Source organism: Ovis aries, chromosome 24, assembly GCF_016772045.2.
Source record: "Ovis aries strain OAR_USU_Benz2616 breed Rambouillet chromosome 24, ARS-UI_Ramb_v3.0, whole genome shotgun sequence".
Lineage (NCBI taxonomy): Eukaryota > Metazoa > Chordata > Mammalia > Artiodactyla > Bovidae > Ovis > Ovis aries.
In genome coordinates, this window is record NC_056077.1 from 35,190,639 (window position 1) to 35,218,333 (window position 27,695).

At 52.8% G+C, this 27,695-nt stretch overlaps 1 protein-coding gene and 1 long non-coding RNA gene across 6 annotated transcripts in view; one reads left to right on the forward strand and one right to left on the reverse strand.

Moving 5' to 3' along the window:
- The window catches only part of CUX1 (cut like homeobox 1), a 350,788-nt gene that overhangs the window by 58,683 nt on the left and 264,410 nt on the right, over positions 1-27,695 (reverse strand). For 3 of the 5 annotated variants that reach the window (XM_012104502.5, XM_027961700.3, XM_012104506.4), the window contains exons 12-20: positions 18,800-18,858; positions 15,685-15,733; positions 14,872-14,968; positions 13,186-13,857; positions 12,005-12,070; positions 10,586-10,687; positions 8,333-9,168; positions 6,299-6,464; positions 5,713-5,769 (exon numbers count right to left, since the gene is read on the reverse strand). In XM_012104502.5, coding sequence (XP_011959892.2) covers positions 5,713-5,769; positions 6,299-6,464; positions 8,333-9,168; positions 10,586-10,687; positions 12,005-12,070; positions 13,186-13,857; positions 14,872-14,968; positions 15,685-15,733; positions 18,800-18,858 — 2,104 coding nt within the window. The remainder of the gene's footprint in view (positions 1-5,712; positions 5,770-6,298; positions 6,465-8,332; positions 9,169-10,585; positions 10,688-12,004; positions 12,071-13,185; positions 13,858-14,871; positions 14,969-15,684; positions 15,734-18,799; positions 18,859-27,695) is intronic. The other 2 variants (XM_012104509.4, XM_004020987.5) reach the window with 1 other exon arrangement.
- Positions 11,847-16,833, forward strand: LOC121817909 (uncharacterized). Its single transcript, XR_006058006.1, has 2 exons — positions 11,847-12,089; positions 14,093-16,833. It is a non-coding gene; the product is annotated as an uncharacterized LOC121817909 (long non-coding RNA).

Here is a 27,695-nt window from a genome sequence, read left to right on the forward strand (position 1 = left end):
AAAACAAAGGAGGGTTAGAATAGTTCTTTTCAGACAGTACCAACAGTTGCTATGACTGATCTATTTCCATAAAAGAAAAAAGAATCAAATCAGATCTAGTTGATGGTACTGAATGAAGAGCTCTGCCTGCCTTAGATGGTGCCATGGAATTTTCTCGGGGTACAATGAGCCATTCCTTTTCTTATTAATGAGCTATTCAAATGCCCCACCCTGACTTAATCATTAAAATTGAGGCACTAATGGCTTATTTGAGGAAGTTTCAGCAGAATCCTATTGCTAAATCAAAGGCACTAAAACTGTGGATATGTTCTCCTGGCCATTACGTGTATTAAAAAGGAAGGCTGGCCTGTCCCTAATCGGAGGCCATGTCTGTGTAGGGCCATATGCAGCACAGAGCCCTGTGGCCTCACGTCAGGGAGGGGCGTGCATGAGACCACCCACGTTAAGAGACGGATGCAGCTGCTGTCTTCTCAAGAGGCAACTGGTGCTCTGCTGAGTGAGAAGAGCGACGCGGAGCCATGGAATTCTCCACGGGTGGAGACTTGGAACCTGCAGTTCCTACCCAACATGCTGGGGAAAAGCTGGGTGTTTTATAATTAACCAGAAGAGACTGAGCCATCCCTTGTGCAGTTTGCAATAATCCATCAGAAGAGGGTGTGGAGCTTGTGAGCTGCAGGCAGGAAGGGTTCCCAGAGTAACAAGTTACAAAAGCTGATACAGTTGTACTCTATCTCTGTGTCTCTATTTCTGCTTTGCAAATAGAATCATCTGTACCATTTTTTAAAGTCTGCACATATATGCGTTAAGACACTTAATACACGATATTTGTGTTTCTCTCTCTGACTCACTTCACTCTGTATGGCAGCCTCTAGGTTCACCCACGTCTCTGCAAATGGTGCAAGTTTGTTCCTTTTCATGGCTGAGTAATATTCCACTGTGTGCATACACGCATGCTTGTGCATGTGTACATGTATATGTCCATTCCTCTGTCAAGGGACATTTAGTTTGACATATACACAGATGACAGACCCTGATGCTGGGAAAGACTGAAGGCAAAAGGAGAAGAGGGCGGCAGAGGATGAGGTGGTTTGATGGCATCACTGACTCAATGGACACGAACTTGAACAAACTCCAGTACACGGTAAAGGACAGTGAAGCCTGGCATGGTGCAGTCCATGGGACTGCAAAGAGTCAGACATGACTTAGCGACTGAACAACATATACAGTACTCGTTTAACACAGAACCTACTATATAGTACAGGGAACTCTACTCAATGCCCTGTGGTGACCTAAATGGGAAGGAAATCCAAAGAAAGAGAGGATATATGTATATGTGTGACTAATTCATTTTGCTGTATAGAAGAAACTAATAAAACATTGTAAAGCAACTGTACTCCAATAAAAATTGAAAAAAAAAAGAAAAGTTATAAAGCTGAGGGCATGGGCGAGTCCTCCCTATCAGTTCTCTGTAAGGCAATGACGGACTGAGTTGCATCCAGGAAAATATTCTCCTTTCCTTCTCCCCTCTTAAGAGCTGTCTTCCATCTCCTTTCCCTTGGGGCTAAAAGATTAATCACACCAAGGAACCATGAATACGAAAGGAGCTTTAAAGAAAACATGCAATTGGAGCCATAGCTAACTATGTGCCTATATACCTGCCTACATATATGTACACATGCACACTGTCATCACTGCTCCAGGTTTTCCTCCTTTAAAAAAACCACCCCGCTAACTGATAAGCAATGACTGCAGGCCGCACTCAGAGAAGACAAGTCTCACTCGGCCCCTCCCTTCTCCTTCTCTGAGGGTTCCCTTTGGTTCCCTTGAGCATTACTATTGCTAAGCAGGGCAAGGGCAGCCAATGGATGATAGCTGAGATTGGAGAAAAACAAAAGGGAGACACGGAGGACCATTCCCCAAGGACCACCTGCACCTCTGCCTTCAAATAGGTTTGCTATATTAGATCAAAGACAACCCAACACTGGGAACTTTGAAAGAAGCCAATCCAAAAATTGTGTGTTGAGGGACTTGCCCGGTGGTCCAATGGTTAAGACTCTGTGCTCCCAAAGCAGGCGGCCAGGTTCGATCCCTGGTTGGGGAACTAAGATCCCACATGCCGCAATGTAGATTCTCAGTTCTGCAACTGAGGCCTGACACAGCCAAATAAATAAATACCTATTAAAAAAAAAAAACAACAAAACTAGACTACTGGGAAATAAAGGATCAGGTAATTGATCTGAAGTCTGGTCCTTTAAAACCCGTTTTTGCTTTTTAAGCTACTCATATAATCAACATGGAACTTTCTGTTCTCCTTACTCTTCATGGAGGCCTCGACAGCTTCCAAAATAAGCAGAGGTCACTCGCTGAAAATGGCATCAACTTTCCTCAGTGTCTGAGGCCATCATCTCGACGCTCGAATCATCAAAGGGACATTTAGAAATGATTACAACTGCCAAGAGGAAAAGTGATGATGCACCAGAAACTTGAGTTTGTCTCTCCTTTTATCATAGAACTGATCGGCAAGTTCGACAGAGAAATCGTTAAGAAAAACAGAGACACTGAGGGCAACGGGCCTGGGTGGAAAGAGACAGACAGGAATTCTTAGTGCAGAAAACTGATTCCTGTGTCAGCAGTTCGCTGTGGAGATGAGTGAGGCCCTCTGCTCCTGGGGTACCTCATCGCCATGGTAACTAAGCACAGAGCCATGCATTAGATCTGCACGATCTCTGCTCAGAAAGAGGCTATGGACAGAAGGCAGGTCTTCCAAAGTCCTTCCACACCTGGGAGGCTAAAACGGTGGCCAGGCCAGTTTGGCAGCCTGGATTCTCAGACACCGACTGTTTCTCACCAACATTCAGAAACAGACTAACCCAAGGGTAGAATTACCTTCCTGTGGCCACCTGCTGCCACCACGCTGAGCTGGCTCAGGCAGAGGCCTCATGAAGCCACCACTGAGGACAGAGCATCTTTCTGGGTCTAGGGGCCTCTTTGGAAGGATTCTGTGGTAGCCATGGTGAGAGCAGGGAATCAGAACCCTGGAGAAACCCTAGGCTAGAGGCATTACTCCCATGCCTTTGGGGGAGCATGCTGAAAGCTTTCTCTGAGACACTAATTTTTTTAAGCTGTCAAAGGTCCTGGAGTCCCGAACAGCAAGGCGATCAAAGCAGTCAATCCTAAAGGAAAGCAGTCAATCCTAAAGGAAATCAGTCCTGAATACTCACTGGAAGGACAGATGCTGAAGCTCCAATACTTTGGCCACCTGATTTGAAGAACTGACTCATTGGAAAAGACCCTGATGCTGGGAAAGATTGAAGGTGGGAAGAGAAGGGGATGACAGAGGATGAGATGGTCGGATGGCATCGCTGACTTGATGGACATGAGTTTGAGCAAACTCTGGGAACTGGTGATGGACAGGGAAGCCTGGCATCCATGGGGTTCAAAGAGTCAGATACAACTGAGTGACTGAACTGAACTGAATAGCCATTCATCCCCAAATGATTTGTCAACACTCATCATTATAAGCGAATTCTGTTTTTCAAATCTAAATTCCACATCCTGAAAGGCATAGCTACTTTAATTTTTAGAAACACTCCTAAAAGGGTAAAGCTGAAGTAAAGAAATTTTAAACAAGGAAAACTGCCACCCTAATCTTGTCACTATTGGTCATCTTTCTTTTCATTTTGACAAGCACTTTCTAGTCTTTCCTGATCCAGAGAAGCATTTTCCCTAGGCCACCATCAAGATATTAACAAATTTTTATAATTTTCCTAGCATATCAGAAACATTTTTCCACTTTCCCCACAATCACCATAATTATTATTTCTACTGATGGCTTCCCGGTTGCTGACTCACAGCGGGCATGTCGAGGGGGAGGTTTGCAGTCTACCTCCCATCTTGCTTGCAGAAGGAAGTGGAAACCCACACTCCAATATTCTTGCCTGGAGAATCCCATGGACAGAGGAGCCTGGCGAGCTATAGCTCAAGGGGTCACAAAGAGTCGGACACGACTGAGCACCTTGCAGAAGCCCATCTTGCTCAGGTGACAACAAGGAGAGGCCTGCCTGCCACCTCTTCACAGAAACCAGGGGAAAGTTCTACAGCGCTCACTTTTACCCAGGGGCTCACTGCCTCCTCCTCCCTCCCTCCCTCTTTCAATCTCCAGACTCCCCAAGAGTGTAAATCACTTTATTTTATAAAGTAATTTGTTCTCTTACAAATATCATTCACGTCCCTCTGAGGAGCCCTGTGAGTTTTCCCATGCTGGAAATGGGACTGTCATATGAATGTTCCAGCACGGTAGCGAGGGCTTGCTATAACAATAAAAACCACTCTTTAAAGCCACTCTTGAAGAATTTGTTCAGAACCAGAGAAGGTTTTGGCATCGATCATAACCGACCTGGAACTGCAGGCGATTTCTTGTTTTATTTAGGAACAAGGGAGTTTGATCTAAAAACTGTCACATTCTGCCAAGTTGGGTCCTGACTCTGATGGGGCAGCAAATACTTGGGGAGTTTAACAGGAGGCCGGCGTTCTGTTTAAGCGAGAGGCAGGGCTAGTTTTCCATGCAAACGTCCGGGAAACTCTTAGCACAAACAACTGTGTCCATTATTTCCCTAATGTGTCTTGAATTTGAGCCAGGGCTGTGTTAAGGTCTCCAGCACTTGCTAATTAGATTGGCCAACCCAGAAAGGCAGGGAGGAGGAAGTACACCTGATCCTTCTCAGAGGGCCAACCGCTCCTTTCAGAGGTGCAGCGATGGAAGCCAAGAGCCTGGGTTAGACACAGCCTTCAACCCCTCAAGACGGAATACCCGTAACACAAGCAAATGTTGGTGGGAACTGAGCTGCAGCCCAGTGTACTCCGGCTGCTTCTGCGCGTGGGTTTGGAATTTTGAAGTGGTATCGGCCGCTGCGGCCCAGCTGTTCCCCTCACGACACGTGTTTTCCCTCATAAAACTTCCAACAGGCTGGCGGGTTCCATGCTCCTCACTTAGCTTTGTTTGTGTTTTCAATGAATCAATGGGATATGGAGACTAATTAACATGTTTAGAAAGATGAAGAAAGGAAGAAAGAGGAACAGCTCATGATGCTGGCTGTTCCCGAGAGCTGGGTAGGAAGGGGCTGGCACAAGCGTACGCCCAGGAAGGCGAGGAACGCACGGGGTCAGGAGCCTGGTGTGCGGGCCAGCCCGGGGCTGCCATGTTCAGGAGTCCGGAAGGCGGTGAAGTGACCTCGGAGACCAGGCCTCAAGGCTCTCTGATGCCGGACAGAAGCAGCCCCAGGCCCTTGGCTGGTGCTCCAGGCTCTCCACCACCTGCTCCCAGGCTGGACCTCAACCTCAATGCCACTCTCCTGAGCATCACGCCCTGAACTGCAATGCCCATTGCTTGTCCCCTATATCCTGTTATAAGGCTGGAAGCCCCCTGAGCACAGAATCCGTCTCTGACTCGCACCCCAGTCCCGAAGGCAGGGCTTCATGCGACAGGCTGATGAAAGAACACAGCTAGGAGTAAGAAAATGTGGGAGGGACCTGCACTCGGCTCTCGACCCTCTGCTTCTCCACTAGAAACTATGACCCTGAAGAACCCTGTTTGCCAACAGGATACCATGTTTTCAGCTCACTGGATCCAGGACGAGGGACCCTTCAAGTCCCCCCCATACAGACCAAAAGGCAGGGAAATATATCATCCAAACCCCAACTGTGGCTAATTACCTGAGCTCACGCAGCCCTGCTGCAGGGGGTCTTGTAGTGACGTCACGGAGTGCAAGACTAAAGGAGAGAAAGGGGGACAGTTACATGAGGAAGCAAACTCGGGGGTTAAAGCTTCTTAATGCCCTGAGCACAGCTGAGGGGGTACAGCATAAGGGCCCAGAGGCACAAGGGAGGGTCCTCACTCCTTACGGGAAAGGGCAGACTTGGCAGGGGTGCAGAGCACAGAAGAGGAGGGACCCATGCGGACAGGCCAAATGCTGCTGGTGGCAAGCTGTCCCCCAGCTGGGGGGCAGGCGGAAGCAGCCACCCGTGAGAGCCTTCATTCTGTGCCTTTGGCTGATTTCCTTTCCCGATTCCCTGATTTAGCTACTTGACTTTTACCTATATTTATGTATAAACAGCATTTTCTTAATTGGTAACTCATTTTCTGCTGCTTATAAAATTAGCTAGGCACAATCTTCTCTTTCCTAAAAACTGAGTCAGTCCCATGGCAACAGGTTGTGGAGGAAAGAGGCGTCTCAGCCCCGCCTCATGTGGACACCCCTCCCCGCTCCCCGCAGCAGCCTGGGGGCGGGGCCGCCCCTACCTGGCCCTTGCTGCTGCCCTTGGACGGGCAGGACGCCCTGGCCCAGCTCGCCGTTCAGCCAGAGCTGCATCCGGATGAAGGGTTCTCGTCCTTTCTGGGTCAGCTTGCTCCATGGCTTCGGCCGGGACAGCATGTCGCTGACACTGCCCTGTGATAGGCCTAGCACCTGGAACGGCAACCAAGGACACGTGGTGGCATCAGCGCCTGAATCTGGTGTGAGGCCTCAGTGCTACATGCACGGCCATGTGGTGGCGTGGCCAGGTAGGACGGCACTGGAGCACTCCCGGGAGGAGCACAGAACTGGCCCCTGGGGGGTGGCGACAGCCTGGGTTGGGGGGTGGCTAAGCTTTTCAAGGTGGGCTGACACCCTGGCACAGGGAGCCACAGTCATGGTCCCTGCTTTCAGATCCTAGGGAGAAAGGGGCAGACAAATGGAGAGGAGGGGCCCCCTCCCTCCAGGGTCTTGATCCTGCCAGGCCTGCAGGGTTGTCGCCCTGACAACCCGAGGAGGAAGCACTGAAACTATGTTGCTCTTTGCCTGGTGGCGCCAGGAAAGGCCAGGGTGCTGGGGGCCAAGGACCCCTTCAGATAAACCAGGAGCAACGGATGCTGGCGGGACTCAGGCGTCTGTCTCCTGTGCTGACGCCGGGCCAGCCTGGCATTTAGAAAGGTCGGCTCTCTCTGATCACATCGCTCCACGGTAGGGGCCCAGAGGTGAGCTGGTGGCGACAGAGGAGCCAGCCTGGGAGTGGAGCTCAGTGCCGACGGTCGACAAGTTGCACGTACATACCCGACTTTTCTTATGCTCACATATGGCCATACATATGTATGGGCACAAACACCCCCCACAGGACACAGATGCAGCCCAGAGATATTTAGGGGCTGCATCCGATCACTCTTTGAAAAGTTCTCAAGTTCCAGAATAAACTGCGCTCATGGGCCAAACAAGTTCAATGCTATTAAGTCTCTGCTAAATTTAAGGCATGAGCACAAATGTCTATTTAAATGTTCTCAAATGATATTTTTACAACACTGAACTAGAAATTTCAAGGGACTTTAAATTCTCATCCTCATTCCTATTCACCCCATCACCTTTTGCAAGATCGGGATGAAGAGTTCACAACTGTATCACAAGGATGCATGACACGGTATATTGCAAACACTGAACTCAAGGCCGGACCTGGGAAGGAGGTGGAGGAGGCCTCCCTCGGGCCTCTCGAAGGCCACTGCTGACCCAGCCCTGTGCCACTCAGGAAGACTGTCTTTTACGGGACTGGAGCGCTTCTCATTCTGCTTAGCCAGTCGTTGTTTAATCTAAGACTATCCTGGAGTACTATGTTTATCTTACATTTTGCAGGCCTGGTAAATCCCCATTATCCAGAATCTTAGTGACCAGGAAGCGCCAAGAAGGACGATGAGAAAGCGAGGGCCTTCAGGGCAGGCCCTGGGCACAGCCTGGGCCCTGCCCAGCTCTGCCCATGCCACCCCTAGCTGTGCACCCCTGGGCAAGCTGCTTTGCCCCTCTGGCTGGACAACACCCTAGCATCTTCTGACTGCTGTCTCTACCAAGTGCCTTTTGGCTCTCTGTGGGCTGGTCATCTCTCTCTCTGATCAGATCCTTTTTGGCCAAAACAGCCTACAGAGATGGTGCCTCTGGGCTCCGCTCAGCCACAGGGACAGGGCTTGACTTAGTCATCTGCTAGCTTGGGGCATGTGGTCAACTTCCCTGAGCCTCGGTTTCCTCATCTGCCAAATGGTGACTCTGCCACCCCCTCATATATGATGAGAGGTCTAAAGGGCCACAGAGGGTGAGAGGGCCTTGCTGGGAACCTGGCCTCCAGCGAGGCTGCAGCAAATGGAGCGTTCACTGGCCAGTCTCCTTGCAAGTTTGGGAGTAGACGAGCCACAGTTCTCTTTGGTTAATTAAGTGGGTGATGGCCACATCCTCCAGGCAGATCCCTCCTGCTCCCCAGTCCTTATCAGTGAAAGGAAATGGGAAGACCTAGGCCGCTGAATGGAACCCCCACCTCGTACCTTCTCCCCGAAGATCCTCTGACAGATGCCGTTCTTGGCCAGCTTCTCCTTCACCTGCCGGGTGAGCTCGATGGTATCCACCTCTTGGTACATGTAGATCTCGTACTGCTCGGGGGTCAGCGGTGGGACTGAGGGCTTGGTGGGCTTCGACAGGGGCACGATGGGTGAGGAGGGCAGAGGGCTGTTCTGGGGCGTCTCACTGCGGCTGGCTCCGGTCAGGCTCAGCTCTGAGCTTTGGGAGTAGGGCGACTCTGCGCTGGGCCAGTCCTTCCAGTACTCGGAGGAGGAGGGGCCCTGGAGCTGGCTGCGCTCCGCCCGCGCCTGCCCGCCGCAGCTGCCTTTTTCTTTGCTGCTGCTGGCGTCTTCGGCCTTGGGGTCTTCCGGCGGAGCGCTGCTCTTCCTATCCGGCTGGACGGCGCTCCACCAGTGATCCTTCCACACGCTGCCGCGGCCCAGCTCACTCTTCACGTGTCTCAGGACCCCCTGTGTGGCGGGGTCGGCCGCCCCCGGGAGGTCCGGCCCGGGCGCGTCCTGGGACTCCTTCTTCAGGGCTGGCGGGTTGGGCAGGGCAGGGGCGCTGGCGTCGGGAGCCGAGGGGGGCTTCTTCAGGGAGACGGCTAAAGGGGAGTAACTGGACACCGACGACATGGGAGAGGCGGGTATCAGCTTGGGGGTCAGGAGGGCGATGTCTGTCTGGGACGGCGGCGCGGGCTTTAAGGCGGGCTCGAGGGCGGCCTGCTGGGCCTCCATCTCCCGGCGGGCCTGCTGCAGGATGGAGCGGATGGCGTCGTCCGCGCTCCCGCCGCTGGATGCCGAGGAAGGCTGGGCCGGCTCTGCTGCGGAGCAAACGTGCAGATGAGACAGCGGCACCTCCCAGGGGGGAAGGGCTTTCCCACCCACGTCCTTCTCAGTTAACCCGCCATGGATTGCAGGTTACTCGGGACAACCTCACTGCGCTGTGATCTCAGCATTTCCCGCCTCGTGAAATGTGAACCGTTCATGCAACCGTTTAGCGATGAAGGGCTAAAGCTACTGCTCCATGGCCCCACCGACTGAATGGAGTTACAATCAGGAGTGTGATGGGGGGTGGGGATGGGGGGGGTGGAGGGTGTAACGTGTGCAAACGCTCTGAGACACACCATCTTGGCCTCTTTCCCAGATGACTTTATTTATTTGATTTATTATTATTATTATTTTTTGATGTGGGCTATTATTGTGCATCTTTTTTAAATTTGTTACAATATTATTTCTGCTTTATGTTTTGGTATTTTGGCCATGAGATGTATGCGATCTTAGTTCCCTGACCAGGGATTGATCCGGTACCCCTTGCATTGGAAGGCAAAGTCCCACTTATTGGACCGCCACGTTAGTCCCCTGGATGACTTTAAACTTAACATTCTTGTGTGCTATATTCCAAAATTCCACTGGTTCTGTCAGCTCAGATTCCCTTCTGGGTGGGTGACTCTGGGGTGGCCACCAAGGGGAAGGGGAAGCGGAGGGCCGGGGCTGGGGTAGGGGGGCCAGTGGGCTGGCCCTAGCTCAGGAACCCAGGAGCGTGGCCAGGGGTGGTGGGCGCTCGATGTCACGCTGCCTGCTGCCAGGCCTGGTGGGGCCTCACACCATGGTCCCTGCTGGAAGGACTGGGCAGAGCAGGGGCTTCAGGGGCACAGGGCAGGTGTGTGTCTGTGCTGAACCTCAGGAGGAGAACTTGGCTGCTCGGTTTCCCCTCTAGCGGAAGCTCTGAGCTGAATCCACAGCCTGGTGCGCCTCTCAATCACTGCTCACCCAGAGAAAAAGCTGAAATGTTGGTGTTCCCTCCTCTTGGACAAGGCGGCTCACAGGGAGCTCTGAGGGCCGATTCCCGGGGCTGACTGACTACAGAGGTGGGGACACCTGTCCTTTAACACTTCCTGCTCCTTCCTGCTAACATTTGTTCTGTAAAGCAGTTGTTAAGAGTTTGTTTTTCACTAGTGTGTGGTCAAGTGTATACCAAATAACAGATTCCTGTGTTGTATTTAAGAAAGGGAATCTGATACAGATTACTTGCTCATTTAAGTCATGGATATTCTAGGCTAGGGCTAAGGAATGACCTAGAATGGTAAGCAAAACACATGTCACACAGACCTGCTCCCCGCTGTACTAAAGGCTTGAAAACACACATTCTATTTCTTTTTAAACTCAGTTAATTACTGCTGAACAGAACGCTCACGACGTAAGCGGGGAAGGCAGTGGTGGAAGTCCTGGACTCCGTACCGGTTTTCTGGACTTGCAGCTCCCTCTTGGCTTGTTCCAGGATGGACTTGATGGCTTCGTCAGACCCGGTCTCGGAGGCTCGGATCCGGGTGGTGATGTTACCTGCAGGGAGAAGCCACACCGATGACAACAAACCCACACCTGGAACAAAATGTAGTGCTGCACAAAGATAGCATTCTGAAAAATAGCTGCCGGTGAGTTGAGGCCGGCGATGACAAGGAGGCAGGCTGGCCTCCTGCTTACCTGTACCTGCTGTGCGGGTGACTTCACAGCAGGTACGGCGACCCTGGGCAGGAAGGGCTTCCTGCTGACTCCACCTGGTGTCAAACAGTGTTTGGCCTGTGGGACCAGCTCTGACACTATCCAAGCTGGGTATCACCCATGGGTTGGGAGCAGGGAGAGCAAATCATTTAATTCAGTGTGTGTGTGTGTGTGTGTATAAAAATATATATAAATGAAGGATTAAAGGGCAAGGCTTTTTTTTTTTTTTGAGTCATTTAAAAGCAACTCCAGCAGTTGTTTTGGCTTGGGATATGTTCAAGGCCCTCCCTATACATGTCCTTGAGGCCAGAGAGAAAAAATGGGCAGAAGGGGCAAGGGGTTGGGGCTGATTCTCCTGCCATTGTTTGGATGTACAAAGGGAAGAGGCTTAAGGTAAAATTTTTGGGTCTCATCACATGAACAAGGAGAGGAGCCCGAGGACATGTCTACAGGGCAAGAACCCCGTCTTCTGGTCACACGGTGAGCAGCCACGTGACCAGATGCGCTGCAGCTACCATGGCCTGGGGGCCGGCCTCGGTGCTTCCTGGAAGCCGTCCATAGGTTTTAACTGGTCGATTCCTTACTAAGTATGAACTGCCACATCAAACCATTTGAAGACAAGCCAACCACCGGCACAGAACCCCATTAAAGCTGCGGCTGCGAGGAGGGCGGTGGGGGCTGGCTCGCTGGGACCCATGGGTGAGAGAGCCGGCCACAACCTGTCTGATTGGTTGCACCCTCGATGGATTTCCGAGCTTGGGGAAGGGACAAGGAAGCAGCAGTATCTCATCTGACTCAGTCACCTGATTTTTTTCAGAGCAACAAAGGGTTATTCTTTCACCTGCTTCTGACAACACCGGGAGAGTTGTAGTTTGAATGTGAAGCGGCGGGGGGCGGGGGGCGGTGTGATTTCCAGTTTGGGGCTAATTTTTAGGGGTGCTGCCCCCTCCTGGACTGGGTAGAGTGTGGGGCCATGGTGGGGGGAGGGAGGGGCCATGTGTACTTGAACCCGTGCTTTGTTTTATACTTACTAGCTCTGTTTTTCCATCAGGTTCCAGGCCAGAATCACACTGTACAGTTTGAACCCAAATACACAGCTAAGGGCATGCTGCTTCCTAGGTTACTAACTGCAAAGAAAAACACCTGCCTGTGACATACCTTCAGACCCATTTCTTCGTTTCGGTACTTCCTGAAAGAGTCTGTTCAGGCTCTGGCCTGGATTCTCTGTTGAAAAACAAGTGTGGTAAGAACAAAACAATCAGGGGGATGGTGGTGCTGACGATATGGGCTGCGTGACATGAAATCTGAGCCGCCTGTTGCTACAGAGAGGGCTCAGGGCTTCCTGTGCCGCTTGGGAGTCACTAGAAACTTCTGAGAGGCCCTTCCCTGGCTGACCGGCTTGCAGAGGCCATGGCTCTGCTGCCAGAGGGGATCGGACAGAACTGGGGGGCGGCCTGCGGCACCAGTGCCTGGGGGGTCAGATGGAGGGAGCTCTGCCGCCCAGCGAATCGCCCACCAGACCCGGAACAAAGCTCACATTAATCATCCAAAGACAGTCGATTCCAGTTAACATCGCCGTAAAAGGCTCAATGTCCTCCGTGCAAACGGACACTATTCGAAATGTCTCCCTTCTCTGAGCCTGTATTTCTGTCTGATAAGTTCCCTTTCTCTATCAGCGCTGACTTGGCAGAAGGATCTCCTATCGTTTGTTAAAGAGGGAAGGAGTTCCTGCAATTAGAGATGGGACAGGCTTTTTATCTTTTTATGGAGGGTTGGGGTACAAAGGGTGTTTTAATACTTTACTGTATTTTACTCGAGGCAGGTATGTTTGCTCATGATGCTGAACAGGTCACTAATGGGACTTAACACATGGGGAGTGCAATGATCACAGGCCACAGGCCTGTGTGCAGGGAGGAGGAAGGGGGCCCATGTGGTCGGCTCACCCTCCGTGGGGACCCAGCGCCATGTGAGGCCCGCCCTGGCCACTGCTGCTGCTCTAGGCTGGGTGGCACCCACAGGCCCCTCCTCACCCGAGGCCAGCACCCAAGGCCGAAAGGACTGCTGTACACGAAACGCATCAGGACGTTGTGCGTTAATTCTCTCCGACCCAGTATGTGGTGCTGGAACAGCGAGTCCACCTCGTGTGAGGTACGGAGTGAGTTTCAGAGGCTGGACCCTCCGAGTCTAAGGGCTCGTGCCCGTGGGCCCTGAGCTCTGGAAGTGGCAGGACTGTGAGCTGTACCTGATGTGAGGCACACATGTATCATCACACATGCACACGTGCACACACATAGCTCTGTGCCAGGCTCACATGTGGGTGCCGACCCCGAGTCGCTCACCTCTTTGTCTGCCTTGGATGCTGCGAAGAGCCAGGATGTTCTGCTCGTCTGAGAGGAACTGCTTCATCTTGTGAAACGGCTCCTTGCCGCGCACTGTCAGTTTGTTCCACGGCTTGGGCCGGGCCAGGATCTCGCTCACGGACCCCTGAGACAGTCCCAAGACGTAGTGTCCGAAAATGCGCTGTCCGATATTGTGCTTGATCAGCTGCTCTTTCACCTGCCGGGCGATTTCTGCAGTGTCTATCTCCTCGCCCTCGGAGACGCTCCCAGCACTTTCTGACTGGCTGGGAGATGGGGCCATGCCATTTACATCTGGGCTTTGTTGTAATGGACTTTGGGAAGATATGGAGTTTGTGCTGTATGGACCTGTTGAAAAAATCAGGCTTGTGCTTCCTGCTTCCTGCATGGCCTTGGAGTAGAAGGACTGCATTAGCTGTCGCTGGAGGAGAGAGTTTAGTGCAAATTTTCCCGTAGAAGCCAGGGGCAGGCTGGGGCTTGCCAGGGATGAGCTGAAAAAGTCTTGCGTTAACCCCGCTGGTGAGAACTGGTGTGTACCATTAGTATTGGAAGCCTGCTCCCCCGTGTTGCGGGGCAACTGAGAAGGAGGGGAGGCCGGCAAAGGTCCAGGACGCCGACTCTCAGGCTGGTCTTTCCCTTTTCTCCTGGCTGACCCTACAAGGAAGGGCAAACATAATGCATTATGGGGGATTCCAAAGGGAAAAAAAACCAAGACCAAGATGCAAAGTTTGCCCCACAAAAGGGAAAAAAAAAGTGCATTTTTTTTTTTTAAACAAGGGCCAATGAGGTGTGTTGGTTTGTTTTTCGATTGAATTTGTAAATTAGCCAAACGAGGCCCCCGGAACAAGCAACATGCATCTCATGTTTGCACCTTTCTTGTATGTTGCAGCCTGGAGAATTTCCCCTTGACAGAGATTCAAACCCCTACGTGACAAGGAGCCGGTGCCACACACAGTGAAGAGTCGGCAGGTCGCGGGCCTCTCAGCGGGCCGCCAGCATTCGAGCTATTACCAGAAAGGGCCCCACCTGAGGAGCAGCAAACACTGACATTTTGGGACCAACGGATTCTCACACCACTTGCTCTGAGGCGAATGTACCGCACCGAGTCCACTCGATCGAAGGCACGCACATTTTTAAGAATGTAATATCATCGGAGCCCGAGACACTCTTAAACGCTTTACCAGCTGCCAAAACCTGAAGCCGTCAGTGACGCCACCACTTTGGGATGAGCAAAGAAAGGCTAAGGACGGGGGAGGCGTTCCCAAGGACAACCTGACAAAGGAAGAAAAGCTCCACTGAGCCGGGAAGGGCAGGGCCCAGCCCTGGAAGTAGCCCAGGAAACACCACAGGAGAGGCCGCACAACTCGGGAGAGACCAGAAAAGCCACAGAACGCGCGCGCGCCGGCGGGGGGCGCCCCTCGCAGCACGGCCCTGCCTACCCTCCGCAGACGCCCTGCGGCCACGCCTGGACCGTCTCTGCCAGGTGGGGGCGGAGGGAGGGGTGAAGAGGACGAGGAGGAAGACGGACACTCGTTAGTCAAGGCTCTCATTGCCCATCGCCCATCGCCCAGTGACGCCCGCCATGCATCAGCCCAGACTCACGGTTCGCCTTCCTCTTCCTCGACCCCCGGGTGGGGGCCGAGCGGCCGCGAGAACTTATCAACCTACCGCTCAGGTCGCTGTTGGAGATGCGCAGCGCGGCGTTCTCGGACTGCAGTGAGCGGTTCTTCTCCAGCAGCAGCACCTCCAGGGGCCTGGATGCGTCCTAGACAGGGCAGAGCTGTGCTCACCGCGGGGCCAGCTGCTACCTGGCTCCGTGGGCTGACAGACCCATGGCCCCTGCTCTGATCTGACCCGCCTCCAGCCTCCCAAGGATGCTCCATGCATGTGGAGGACGCGCAAGTCCCTTTCTGAAATAACCCATTTCGGTTGAAGGAAGTTTTCTCTTTCTAGGCTCACACAGCTTGCAGACAGCTAATTATTTTCTCTTCTGTCCCCAGATCTAAGCGTCTAGACCTCTGCTTCCTTTAGTAATGGAGGTCTAAAGGAAGACCTGCAAGGTGACCTGTTTTTGGTGCCAGCTGCCGAGAGCTGGCTGCCTTCTGGGCCTCAGGAATGGGGTGGCAGGTGGTGACTTAAGATTTTAATTGGCCACTGGGTCTCCGTGTGCCACTGCCATCTCGTTCCTCATCCGTGTGAGGCAGTAGGTAATAAAAATCCCTGAGTCAGTCCATGTGGGGCTGATCTGTAACACAAGCTGAGAGTGTTTGTCCCCACTTTCTTAGTACCTGCCCGTGTTAAATTGCAAGTTCAGGTGAACTCAGTTAACCAGTTTGAAAAACATTGATTTTTCTCTTTTTGCCCCTTTTAACTTAAAGATAATTTGGTCTAACTTGGTGAAATGTTCCCGAGGAGAAACAACCTCAATGGTGAAACAGCGACACGATGCTCGCACACGCAAAAAGCAAAAGGGACGCGTACCTGCGTCCCAGCTCCCTCGGCCGGCGCAAACTCCATGGACTTCAGGATGCTGTGGAGAGCAAGACGGAGCGTTACCCCTGCTCGGACCTGCGGTGGGCAGGGCTGGGGGGGTTCGCTCCAGGAACTGAGGAACTGACAACTTTAACAACTTCGCTGGCAGCCTTATCATCCGATAGTGGCTCTGGAATAACTATTCAACTAGCAGTTGGCCAGCGAAAGTTTCTTGCCCAGCATGTAAATCATTCCATATGGAATCACACCAGGTCTGTTCGGAGTATAATTTTAAAGTTAAGTTGAACACAGACATAACATGGCTGTAAGTGGAATGTATTTGTAAAGCTGAGAGGGGCTGAAAAAGCTCTAACAAGTCAGGAAGATAAACCTGTGCCCCCAGCGTTTGGCCAAGAGTGAGGTCCCATGACCAGATGGCTCACAGGCAGCAGGGGACTGTCCTGGTGCCTAGGATGGGGAAGGAGCCACCACAAAGGCGTGGGCGACTAGGCTCATTTCTCCTTTGTCTTCCTTGTCACAGAAGCCACTGTGGTCATGGCCTGTTCCAACAAGCCTGAGAGCTGAGTGAGTTAGGGCACCCAGGACTGGTATTTGCAGAGTGAGGCACACGTGAAAATTCTTTCTCTGGGTCCATGTGGCCCCAAGGAGCCAGGGTGCTCCCCTCACGCTCAAGAAAGAGGGCAGCTTCCATCCCAGGCACTGGGTCACCTGTGCTCTCCCAGCCCTGACTCTAGCCTCGGCCCTTCTTTAAGCTCTGTGGCAGTGCCATCCGGGGAGCACTGTGTGGAAAAGTGCCCAGGGCCCCGGGGACCCCCTCTCTGCTACGGCTCCCAAGAGGTCCAATAAGGAGCCGACCGCCCTCGGTTTCCCTGCGGTTGTGTCTTCATAGTGGCTCCTGTCATGTAAACTAACAAAACAGGAACAAGGAGGAGCTCATAATTTTGTTTTACGATGAGCTACCGAGAATAATAAGAACCCTGGGCTGTGTTGCATCAGCTGCGAGGAGAGAGGCGAGCAGTCTGGACAAGCTTGTCTTTTCTTAGTGGCTGTCACACTGTTTGCAACTATATTCTTGTCTGTGAGCTTCTTTAGGATCATGTAAGAAAAGACTAAGTGCGTCTGAGTTTATGCTAAAAACTGTGTCTCTTCATTTATTCAACAAATTTACCGACAGCCTCTTATGTGCCTGGCCTGTGCAGAGTCAGAGCCACTCCTCGGCCTCAGGAGCCCTGCAGGTGCTTCTAACAGCACGAGCAGGAGAAAACCCAGGCAGGAGACGCATCTGTCTCAAGAGTTGTGAGGGTTTGAGAAGGGCTATAAAGGAGCAAGGTGCTTTCTAGACTCTGGGGTGGGGGGTGATGGTGGGGGAATCTCGGGGAGATGGCGGAGAGATGGGACAGAAAGGGACACCAGTGAATGTCTAGAGGGTGCTTGCGTCACCAGGAAGTGGGAAGCCAGGGACGTATTTTAACAGAAAAGTCACCTGAATGGGGCTCTCAGAGATGCCTGCGTTGTTGGGGGTGAGTGCTGCATGTGCAGAGGTAACATGAGGGCCGGCAGGAGTGTGTGGGGGCTCTGTTCTTGGAGGGGCTGAGAACCAGCGAGCGGCTGGGCAGGTAGAGCCGGGAGAGAGCAGAAGGGAGAGGCCTAGAAGCCTTGGCTCCTGGAAACGGAGGTGAGCTCGGAGGAGAAGGCGTGTGGGACGGGCCTCAGGCTGGGAAGGATGGGGGCCTAGAGAAGGTCTCCATGTCAGCTTTTCTGATTCCATACTGGGAGAGGGCGCACACAAGGAGAGGGCACACACAAGGAGAGGGCACACATGATTTCTTTTGAGGAGGGACAGGGATGGGGAGGTGGGCACAGAAGTGAAAAATATCCTCCCAAAGCTAGAAATGGGGTGGGGGAGGGGACAGAGCTTGAGGAGCTGGACGTGCAGAGAGCCGAGGGGCCGTTGAAGGAAGTGCGCAAAGGCTGTCTGCAACTTGAGGGTGAGGATGTTTGGGGAGAGAAGTGAGGGGAGCCCCGCCCCGCCGGGGTCACCCTGCCAGGGAGGCTACTGACATGGGGTCGAGAAGGTCAAAGAGGCCTTTCAGTGCGTTTTCCCCCCCAGCAAACTCAAGGGAACAAAATTAAGAATCCAAAGAACAGCATGGTGAGTAGCTGTTGGCTCATTTTTAAAACGAGAAATTAAAACTATCAGCAAGAGAGAAAAGGGCTGATGGATGAGCTGGAAGGCGAAGGAAGGAAGGGACCAGCGTGGCGGGGTCAGTCTGGAGTGATGGGGATAGGGGGGCAGAGGGGTGGGGTGGAGTGGTGGGGGCAGTGGGGAGAAGCCAAAACCAGAGGGAGTCACCTTGAGGCAAAGGCAGGAGCTGCCTCCATCAGACAGGGCACCAGGGGGTCTGCTGGGGGCAGGGGTGGTCAGGGCACAGCTGGGGGCAGAAGGGTGCCCCGAGTGTGTGGCAGGGCCCCCAGGAAAGCAGAGCTGGCCAACAGCAGGGGAGAGGACGCAGGCCTGCAGGCACTCCTCTGCAGTGTTTGGTAACCTGGCCATGGGGGTGGGGGCGGGAGAGGCCAGGTGAGACTCTTAGGTGAGGGCTCCGGGTGGGCCCAGGGCAGCTCGGGGAGTGGAGTCTGAGATGGCGGGAGGCTCGGGCTAGGCGGTGGGGCCTGGAGAGGGAACTTCTAGGCCTGAGAGTGTGGGCGTCAGCACTGAAGGAGGACACGCTTTCAGCCGCTGTGTCTCGGGTGGAGGTGTGGCCAGGGAGGTGTGCGCCCTCGGCTGGAAAAGGCTACCTTGCTCTGTTCTTCTGTTTTGGGAACTTGCAGCTAAAAATAAGCTCGTATTTTATATTTCCCATAAAGGCATATTGGTTCCATGCATGCTGACAGTTTCTATGCACAGAGTTTTATAAAGAGCCTGAGAATTCAGGCACAGGTCTGAGTACAGACACCTGTGATGTTGGGCAGCCCAGGACTCGGCCCAGTGCTGGGGGGTCAGCCAAGGACCTGGGGCTGTTCCCTCTCTGACACAGGCCTTCCTTAGCAAACGTCCCGATGAGCACTGGCTTGTGCAGGGCTGAGCTGGCATCTCCACACTTACTTTAGCTCTTTCTTCACCTCTTCGTAGTCAGCCTGTCCCTTGAGTTTTTCTTCCAGTTGCTGAAAACAGAGAGGGATTTTATTAGCGGTAGTGTCTGAAACAGGCTGATGGGCTGAATGTGGTGTCCCTCCCACCAAATTCAAAAGCTGAGACGCTAACCTCCAGTGTGATGATGGTGTTAGGAAGGTGGGACCTTGGGGAGGTGATGAGGTCGTGGAGGGGGGTGGTGGAATCAGGGCCTTAAAAGAGACCCCAGAGAGTGTCCTCACCGTTTCCGCCATGTGAGGTCACAGTGGGAAGATGCTGTCTGTGAACAGGGAAGGGAGCCCCCCAGACACCAAACATGCCACTGCCTTGACCTTGGACTTCCAGCCTCAGAATTGTGAGAAGTAAGTGTCTGCTGTTCACACCACCTGGTTTATGGTACCCGGTCACAGCAGGCCCAAGGCTAAGGCCCTTCGCTGACTGTGTCACCTGTGAAGCGTCTGGCATCCTGAGGGAGCCTAGATATGCACAGTGGAAGGTGACAGCAGTGGAGTTGTCCCTATCCTTCCCTCGTGGGGCTGGAGTTGAGTGGGTGCATACACATACACACACACACACACACACACACACACACACGGCAACCATGAGGTTGTAACAAAACTCAATGAAAATAGATGGAAAAGTTAAAAAAAATGCAGAACAGAACAAGGAAAAATCTGCTTTGTATGAAATCTCACAACATGGCAAACTGGGTGAAGAAATGCTGTCCTGGCATTTTAAAAGCAGCGTGTGGCTTTTCACAAACTAGGCGAGGTCAGCTGATGATAACGGTTAGTTGTCAACACCTCTGGTGGGACCCTACTGATAAGAGTCACAGCTCCTTTGTCACTGGGGTTGGTATCAGGTATCAGGGGAAATGTGTTTGCATTTCTGGATTGCTTCCCCCAGATTCCAGGGTTTTAGGAGGAGAGATGGTCCACTGGGTCAGGGGCTCTTTGGCAAGGCCCAGGGGCATGACCATAAGGTTCGTGGGTATGAGGATGCTCTGATGTGCTCCACTCAACTCTGTGAGCCCACGTAGCTGATTTCATCCAAAGGGCCTTCTCGCCAGGAAGAGCCTTTGGCATACAGTGGTGAGCCAGAGGGTGCTTCCTTCTACGAAGGTGCGTTTGGCCTAGTTTGTTCTTTACCCGCAACCTCATCCCCCTCTCTCCCAACCAAAGGAGCTTTTTGTGGCAAATAGAACAGCTTGACATGAAACACAAAGACTCAGCCAGCAGAGGGTCCTGGCCATTTAGCGTCTTTTCACCCAGCCTGGGCTGGGGTGAACAACTTCCATCCTTGAATCAATAGCCCCTTCCCATCTATAGGGCTTCCGGTTACCTTTCAGGCTCTGCTTGATCAGCCATGTTTATGATCACAGTTTAAAGCCAACTCAGAACATTCTAGAATTTAGGGAGAAGATTCCCACGTGGCCCACCAGCCTTTCGATGCTCACCTGAATCCCATGTGCCCCCATTTAGCCCATCTTTTCCTGCAGTCTTTGTGGGCCGTTTCTTGTGTTTGTATTTTCCATTGTGGAGAATTGCTTTGCCCTCATTCCTTTTTCAGACCTCTGGCCAACTTTCTCTATTATGATGGTTTCTCCTCACAATCAAACAGGAGGAAGCAGGCGCTCGTTTTCCAACAAAAGATGCTCAGAAGCTGCTCACGAAGGAGCGATTCTTTCATTCTCCTCCCTGTGGTCGAACAGCGGGGAAACCCTTCCTATTACAAGATTACCCAGTGCTGCTGGGACGCAAAGCACCTTCAGAGGATGAGACTCACTGCTGCTGGACGCAGGGCACATGTAAAATGTGGTCGAGTTCACAGAATAGGAGATGGATAGGAAGAAGGGTGGACACGGAGCTTTCAGACCGGGCATGGCCCGGAACCCGGAGTCAGTTCTGTCACTCACAAGCTGAGCCCTGTGGGCATGTCGATCAGTGGCTCATCCATGAGATGGGAGCAGCAATGACCTCTGAGGGTTGAGCAAAGGGGCGGGAGACAAGGAGCCAGTGCAGATGCTGGCACTGTGGGGCCTTTGCTGCCGGACCACTGTCGCTGCCAGATCTTGGTGTGGGGTCTGAGGGCATGTCTCCAGGTTCTCTCTGCAGACCTGGGACCGGCCCAGATCAGAAGGTTTTAGGACTGGAATCTGTTTGGTTGAATATGAGTTTTCACGGAGAACTAAGCAGTTTCCACGGAAATTTCTATTGTTTATCTGGAGGCAGAGTAGTCAGGAAGCACCCAGGACAGTGCTTGCAAACCTCGGTTGAGCAGACACCTGGATGGCAGCCTGGTGCTGCCTCAGGAGCTTTCCTGATGTAGACGAGCAGGGCGGGAGGCACAAGGTGGAGGCCCAACTCGGTGAGAAAAGCCCAAGCGCCCTCAGCTCTGTCCTTTGACCCCAGAATCTTTGCTGGGCGCTGGGAAAGTCTGGTTGCGGAGCATCCTGCCTGGATGGAAGCAGGCGCTCCAGGCTGTCCCTCCACTGCAGAGTCTTCTCCTGGACTTTGCTATGCTTGTTGCACTGTGGGCCAGATCCCAGGCCTGGCTCCACACCCCACACACCATCTTATTTAATTATCCCAATATGTCTGCAGAGCATCTGTCTGTCTGGCCAGAGAAAGGAAAAGAAAAACCAAAAAAACACATGGGTTCTGCACCGCAGGCCTTGGTGGGATGCTTGAAGCAAGTGCAGGAGGCAGTGAGGCGCTGGTGGGCTGGGGCCCGATAGACCCAAGCCAGGTCCTGGCTCTGCCACTGAGCAGGAGTGACCCTGGACAAGATGCTTAGCTTCTCTAAGCCTCGGTTTCTTCATCTATAAGATGGGGGTAATGGCACACACGGCACTGGGCTTCATGAGGACTAAATGGGACAGTTGTCACTTGGCACCTAGAGTGGGCTGGTTCTGGGACCTCAGAGGTACCAAGTCCGTAGACGCTCTAGTCCCTTACACAGAACAGAGTGGGGCACTCGGCCCTGCAAACCCCTGGATGTGGAGCCTGCAGACAGAGCGCCACCATAATACTGAGTGCCTAGCGTGGTGCATGGCACACGGTACCACCCTCAGTAATGGTGGTGAGTTATGGCAGTTATTGCTTCTTTATCCCTGGGGTGATCCTGAATATGGGCTTCCCTGGTAGTTCAGCTGGTAAAGAATCTGCCTGCAACACAAAGAGACCCTGGATCGATTCCTGGGAAGTTCCCTTGGAGAAGGGATAGGTTATCCATTCCAGTATTCCTGGGCTTTCCTGGTGGCTCAGATGGTAAAGAACCTGCCTGCAGTGCAGGAGACCTGGGTTAGATCCCAGGGTTGGGAAGATCCCCTGGAGGAAGGCATGGCAATCCACTCTGGTATTCTTGCCTGGAGAATCCCATGGACAGAGGAGCCTGGCGGGCTGCAGCCCATGGGGTCACACAGAGTCAGACACGACTGAGTGACTGAGAACAGCGCAGCACATCCTGAATATGATTAGATGGTTTCTGAAGACACTCTGTAGGTCTCATGCCAGGGGCTCGGTCTGTGAGGTTCTCCACATCCCTGTCTGCCACCTCCCAGCGCCCCCATGCCCTGGGCAGATCCATGGAGGAGGACAGATGCCCGAGCAGCTCTGGCTGTTCAACACCAACGGCAAGAACGGCAGCCCTGCATCTCGTGCCATGAATGCAGAATCTGGGAAGTGGGTTGCCTTCCTGAGAAGTTGCTCGTGGGACAGAACAGGGAGGAAAGGTCTAACCTTATACAGAGCGGGGAGGAAAGGTCTAGTTCGGAGATGGGCTTCTAGCTCAGACCTAAATGGCTGAGTGGGAGCCTGGGTGATGGGCTTAGCCTGTCAGGCCTCACACTTCTCCTCTGGGGAAGGGGGCGGGTGAGAACATGGGTTTGCAAAGGACAGAGATGAGGAAATGTCAGATGCACAAGCGCAAGCTGCAAGGGACCCTCCAACAATGTCTTATAATATAGGTCATGTACGTTTAATACTACGGGGTTTCCCAGGTGGTGCTAGTGGTGAAGAACCACTGGCCAATGCAGGAGACCTGAGAGACGTGGGTTTGACCCCCGAGTCAGGAAGATTTCCAGGAGAAGGGAATGGCAACCCACTCCAGTATTCTTGCTTGGAGAACCCCATGGACAGAGGAGCCTAGCAGGCTGTAGTCCATAGGGTCGCAAAGAGTTGGACATAACTGAAGCGACTTAGCATGCATGAACTCATGTTTAATTCTACAGAGCTTAGGAGCTCTGGAGCTTTGGAGCTTAATGGCTCCAGAACTTCGGAGGAACTCATCAGCTGTTCCTTGAATTGCTAGAAGCATTATCTATATGAAGTTCTCAAAACCCTGGCTAAGACTCAAATAATGAGGTAATTTAATTTCAAATGCAAAGTATTTTTGTGTGCAGCAAATTAGGCACTAAATTTATAAAAGACATCTATCTTAGTCAAGTTATAACATGGGGCCTAGGGCTGCCAACTTAAGGGGTCTCTGGCACACAGACTAACGCAAAGACCCTCGAGAGGCCTGGTCCTCTGGGATACACGGCGAGGGATGAGGAGGCAACACCTCTTTGCCACGCAGCAGACGGGGCCAGAGAGGCGACTGCATTGCAGTTTACTGGTGGCTCCGTCTCTTCCCTCTGGGGTGATGGGAGCCAGGCTTCTGGCAGTGCTGTCTGAGGACCCACAGGTCAGGTTAGGGGTGTTGGTGTGTGACTCCTCACCCTGACATGGACCCCTGGGCAGAACCTAGTGGGTATGAGTGGGCTCCCTGGCCCAGGGCAGAGGTCCCAGGTTGATTCTGCTTCTGTGGGGGCTGGAACTAGGCAGCGTGCCCCTCCTTTTCACCTGAACGGTGACCCCACCACCCCACCCCAGGTCTCCACTGCTCCTTGGTGAAAGGTGGCAGTTAAGTAAATTTAGGGTCAGCTGATGCTGGGGAGGTGCTGGAGAGGACTAAATCAACAGTCATCCCTCAGTATAACTCCATCTTTCATCCCTGGGCAAGAAGCCCAGAGATGCCTGGGTGGGCGCTGCGCATGCTCTGCAAGGATGCTGGGGACGTGAGACCAAAGGCGGAAACCCCCCCTCCAGGCCAGGGGGTGGGGAGAGTGGCCATGACATTAGAGGCCTTGCTGCCGGCTGGAGAAGCGTGCTCCTCCTGGACAGAAAAGGGGGGGCCCTGTGTGGTAACCCCATCACAAGTCACCCCCAGCTTCCTTGAGCTGCAATCCCGGTGACTCAGCACAGAGGGAATGGGAGCCGACTCCTTATGGGTCCTGGCTGGATATTTCAGCCACCTGGACATTGCAAGGTCGGCTAAGTGGGCCACAAGCTGGGGACCGTCTGCAGGTGAATATCAAGAGTCACTCATCCAGTGACCTAGGGCACCTGTGTCTAAGAGGATTCACCGTAGAGTCCCGCAATTAGCTCTGAAAGCATTTCTAGTAATGCCCACCAGTCTACAGCGATTTACTTATGACCCCACTCCAGAGTTGGGCCTCGAGGCCTCTAGCACAAAGTCCCCCAGTTCCTCTCTCTGGGGCATTACAATGGCTGCGGCCCAGGCCCGGGGCCACGTTCGTCCCTCCTCCCCATGGAAGGCTCACTGCTTCCTCTCCTTCAATCTGAGCTCACGGTGCCTTCAAGATGCAGCCAGGACGAGGCTCAGGGAGGCTCGGCCCCCGGGCTCTCTGATGCTAGGGTGTCTGACCTTAGGAATCGCTCGTACCATCCAAGGCGAGTAGAGGACGTGGAGGGACATGTACAGGTCTCTCCTCTATAGCCACGGGCTGGATGGATCATTATCACACCCACCAGCCTGGGGAGCCTCAGTGGGACCTGGATGTTGGAGCTTCACACACTGGGCCAGTGATAAGATGCTGGTTAAAATGCGGTCAAGGGCAGCCCTGGTGCAGAGGAAACATGGCCGGAGAGGGAACTTATGTAACTAAAGAGGGAGTGTCCACAATTAAAGTTGCTGAATGAGTGCAGAGAAGTAGCTGTCGGTCTTTTTTTGTCCTCACCCCAAAGGGGACAGTGGCTCAAAAGGACCCAACAGAACCTTGGGAGGTGGTGTGAGCGGTGTGGACGGTTGGGGAGGCTTGTGTGGTTTGGAAAAAGGTCCTCATGTGATTCTAACACATGGGTCCATGCATCCAGTGAGAACTGCTGATCTTTAAAGCATCTGTAGAAAATAATATTTCTCTCTAGGGGAGACTGGCCTCAGTGAGTCTTTCTTACAGACACCTGTTTTAAATTGGAGCTATCGGTAGCTGTGTTTCCTGGGCTACTGAAGGGTTCCAACAGAAGACCCCAGAGCGTTGTTACCAGAGACAGCAGCCTCATGATGGCGGTCAGGGTATCTCATTGATTACAAGTACAGAATGATCCCTGACAAGTGGGATGGAGATGAAGCACTTGTCAGACCAGACAGGAAGAAACGTCTCCCACTTCTGAGTCTGTTTCGATGTCTGAAGGTTGGAGGAGGCACCACTGCATTTGGATAGCGCTGGTGACCTTGGCTTGAAAAAGCAGAACGTGAGGAGAGAGACTGGTTGGTAGACATCCAACCAGCAATTTATCCTCATGACTATCAATCAGTTATGGAGGCAAAGGGAAGAAAGTATTCAGTCGAAAAGAGAGGGGGCGTGTCAGGGTGCTTGAGAAAGCAAACCGCTTAGTCCCCAGACAGGTTTCATTACACAGCACACGCACCCTCGGGTGTCCTGCTGGAGAAGACCCCAGCAAGCTCAATACATAACAGTCTCAAGGCTTGTCCACTGCACTTCTGCCCTTGCACATCACCATTCATCTCAGAAGTCGTGGTCAGTGTCCACGGTGAAACCCACGCACCACACCGAGAGGCTGAGAGACAGCGGGAGGCTGTGGTGCCCTCGGCCGGCCGTCCCAACCCGAGCCCCCAAAGCAGGTCAACACGGTCCAAGAAGGAAAGGCCGGAGGAGGAGTGGTGCTGGTAGTGGCAGGAGGGGGAGGAGGAAATGGGAAGTCAGGGGAGGCTCCTGGCTGCTTCCAGTGGCCACCACAGCTGGCCCCAGACCCCTGTCACTAAAGCATCGGGTCGGTTTGACAGGTCTCATTCATAAAATAGTTTCCTAATAATTGTTTTGCTGCTTAGTTTAGATTGGAGACTATAAATTGCACACGTTAGGAAAGAAAAAAAAGCCCAGGGAAGTATCTCATTCAATTAACCTTATTCCTCTGGGTGAGCAAGGCAGACGCACTCGTTTGGGGAAGGCAGGCGCCTTCCGCGAGTGGGTCTGATATCAGGGAGAGCTTTGCTCCTGGCGACTAGGGGTTAAGATAATTAAAATCAGAGAAGTCTTGTTACTAGAGGATATGTTTTGATTATTAGATCAGATGAAGATAGGGGAGTAATAATTTTGGAAGAAGTATCGCCGAATTGTTTCATTAACTGCACAGTATTAAAGAATTCCCCCAAGATACGGGTAAAGAACATTAATTTGTGAAACTGCGTTTCATTTTTGGTGCAGGCAAACATTAAAACCTTAACTGATTCGGAAGAAATTGCTCTGTAATAAAACGGTAGGGTCTACAGCTCTCATGTAGTCAAACGCGTCACAGACTTGAGTCGTGCCCTTTGGCTGTTAACAAAGGAGGGAAGGAGAGTTAGCTGATAGCTGTGCCTCTGCTGGGGTCAGAAACGGCTGTTTGCACGAGAGAGTGACACTGACTCTGGAAATAAAAAGTGGGCACTGTTATCGCTGTGCAAGCTGATGAGAGGACACGCAACACCAGTGAGTGGAATGCCCCGGTTGGGGCTCCCCGGCCTCAACCATCTCCCCGTCCTTGGAGGGGCCTGGGCTGTGGGAAGTTTCTCAGGCGGTGGATGAGAAACCCAAAGAGGCAGAGAAGGGTCTAGTGAGGGTGAACCGTGGCTGCCCTGGTGCCAGCAAGGTCATGCTAGCGAGCTGCCAAGAGGACAGACTTGCTGGGGACTAAGTGCTGCCTCAGAAAAATGGTCATGAGTTGAGAAGGAAAAAAAAAAAAAAATCTCAACTTAGAAAATATCAAAATGGGGCCTAACCACATTCTATAATTACTTTACATAAGAGAAAGTTTTCCTGACTCTTTTTTACAATTAACTATGATCCACTTTCTTTTGTGCACAGGGACTATAATTGGCCGTCAGTCGCTTATCCATTCATGCCCGTCACGAATGGGCGCTGAGTGGAGGTGGGGGTGCCTAGCAGGCGGACGGGGCGGGTGGGGGGACGGCAGAGATCGTGCCTGTGCCCTCACCGGTCCTGTGTCTTCATCGTCAAATAAGATCCCACTGAGGAGTCCTTGCTGGCTCTGAGGTGTGAGTCTAGGGTGCCAGGACCACCTCCAAATTATGCTAACTTCAACAGATTGGACATACCTTAAATAAGTATAATTTAAAAAATACAATGTAGAAGGTTCTGGGTTCTGAATTTGGGACACATATGTATGAGATGCCCCAAGAGGATGTAGTTTTTGGCTAGACAGCTGAGGACTGCAGGTGGGCGATCAAGGGCCAATCGTGGGGGCTCTGGGCCCTGGCTTCTGGCACAGGCCGGAGGGTCAGAAAACAGCCCTGTAGGTCGGGAGCAGGGCCCCGAGGGCTTGGTGGTGACTTGCCGGCAGCGAACCCTTGGCGTTCTTTTCGTTTGGGTACAGGGAGGGCTGGGTCCCAGCGGGCTGGGTCCTCTTGGGGCAGCCTCCTCTAGGAGCCAGGGGAGGCCGGCAGAGCTGGACTACTATGTCAGCTGCACCCTGACGGCACTCTGGCCCAGGCCAGTGAGCTCACAGCCTCAGGTCCAGCACAAACAGCCTCTGAGTCCTTGGAGGACAAGGAGGTGCTGTGGGGG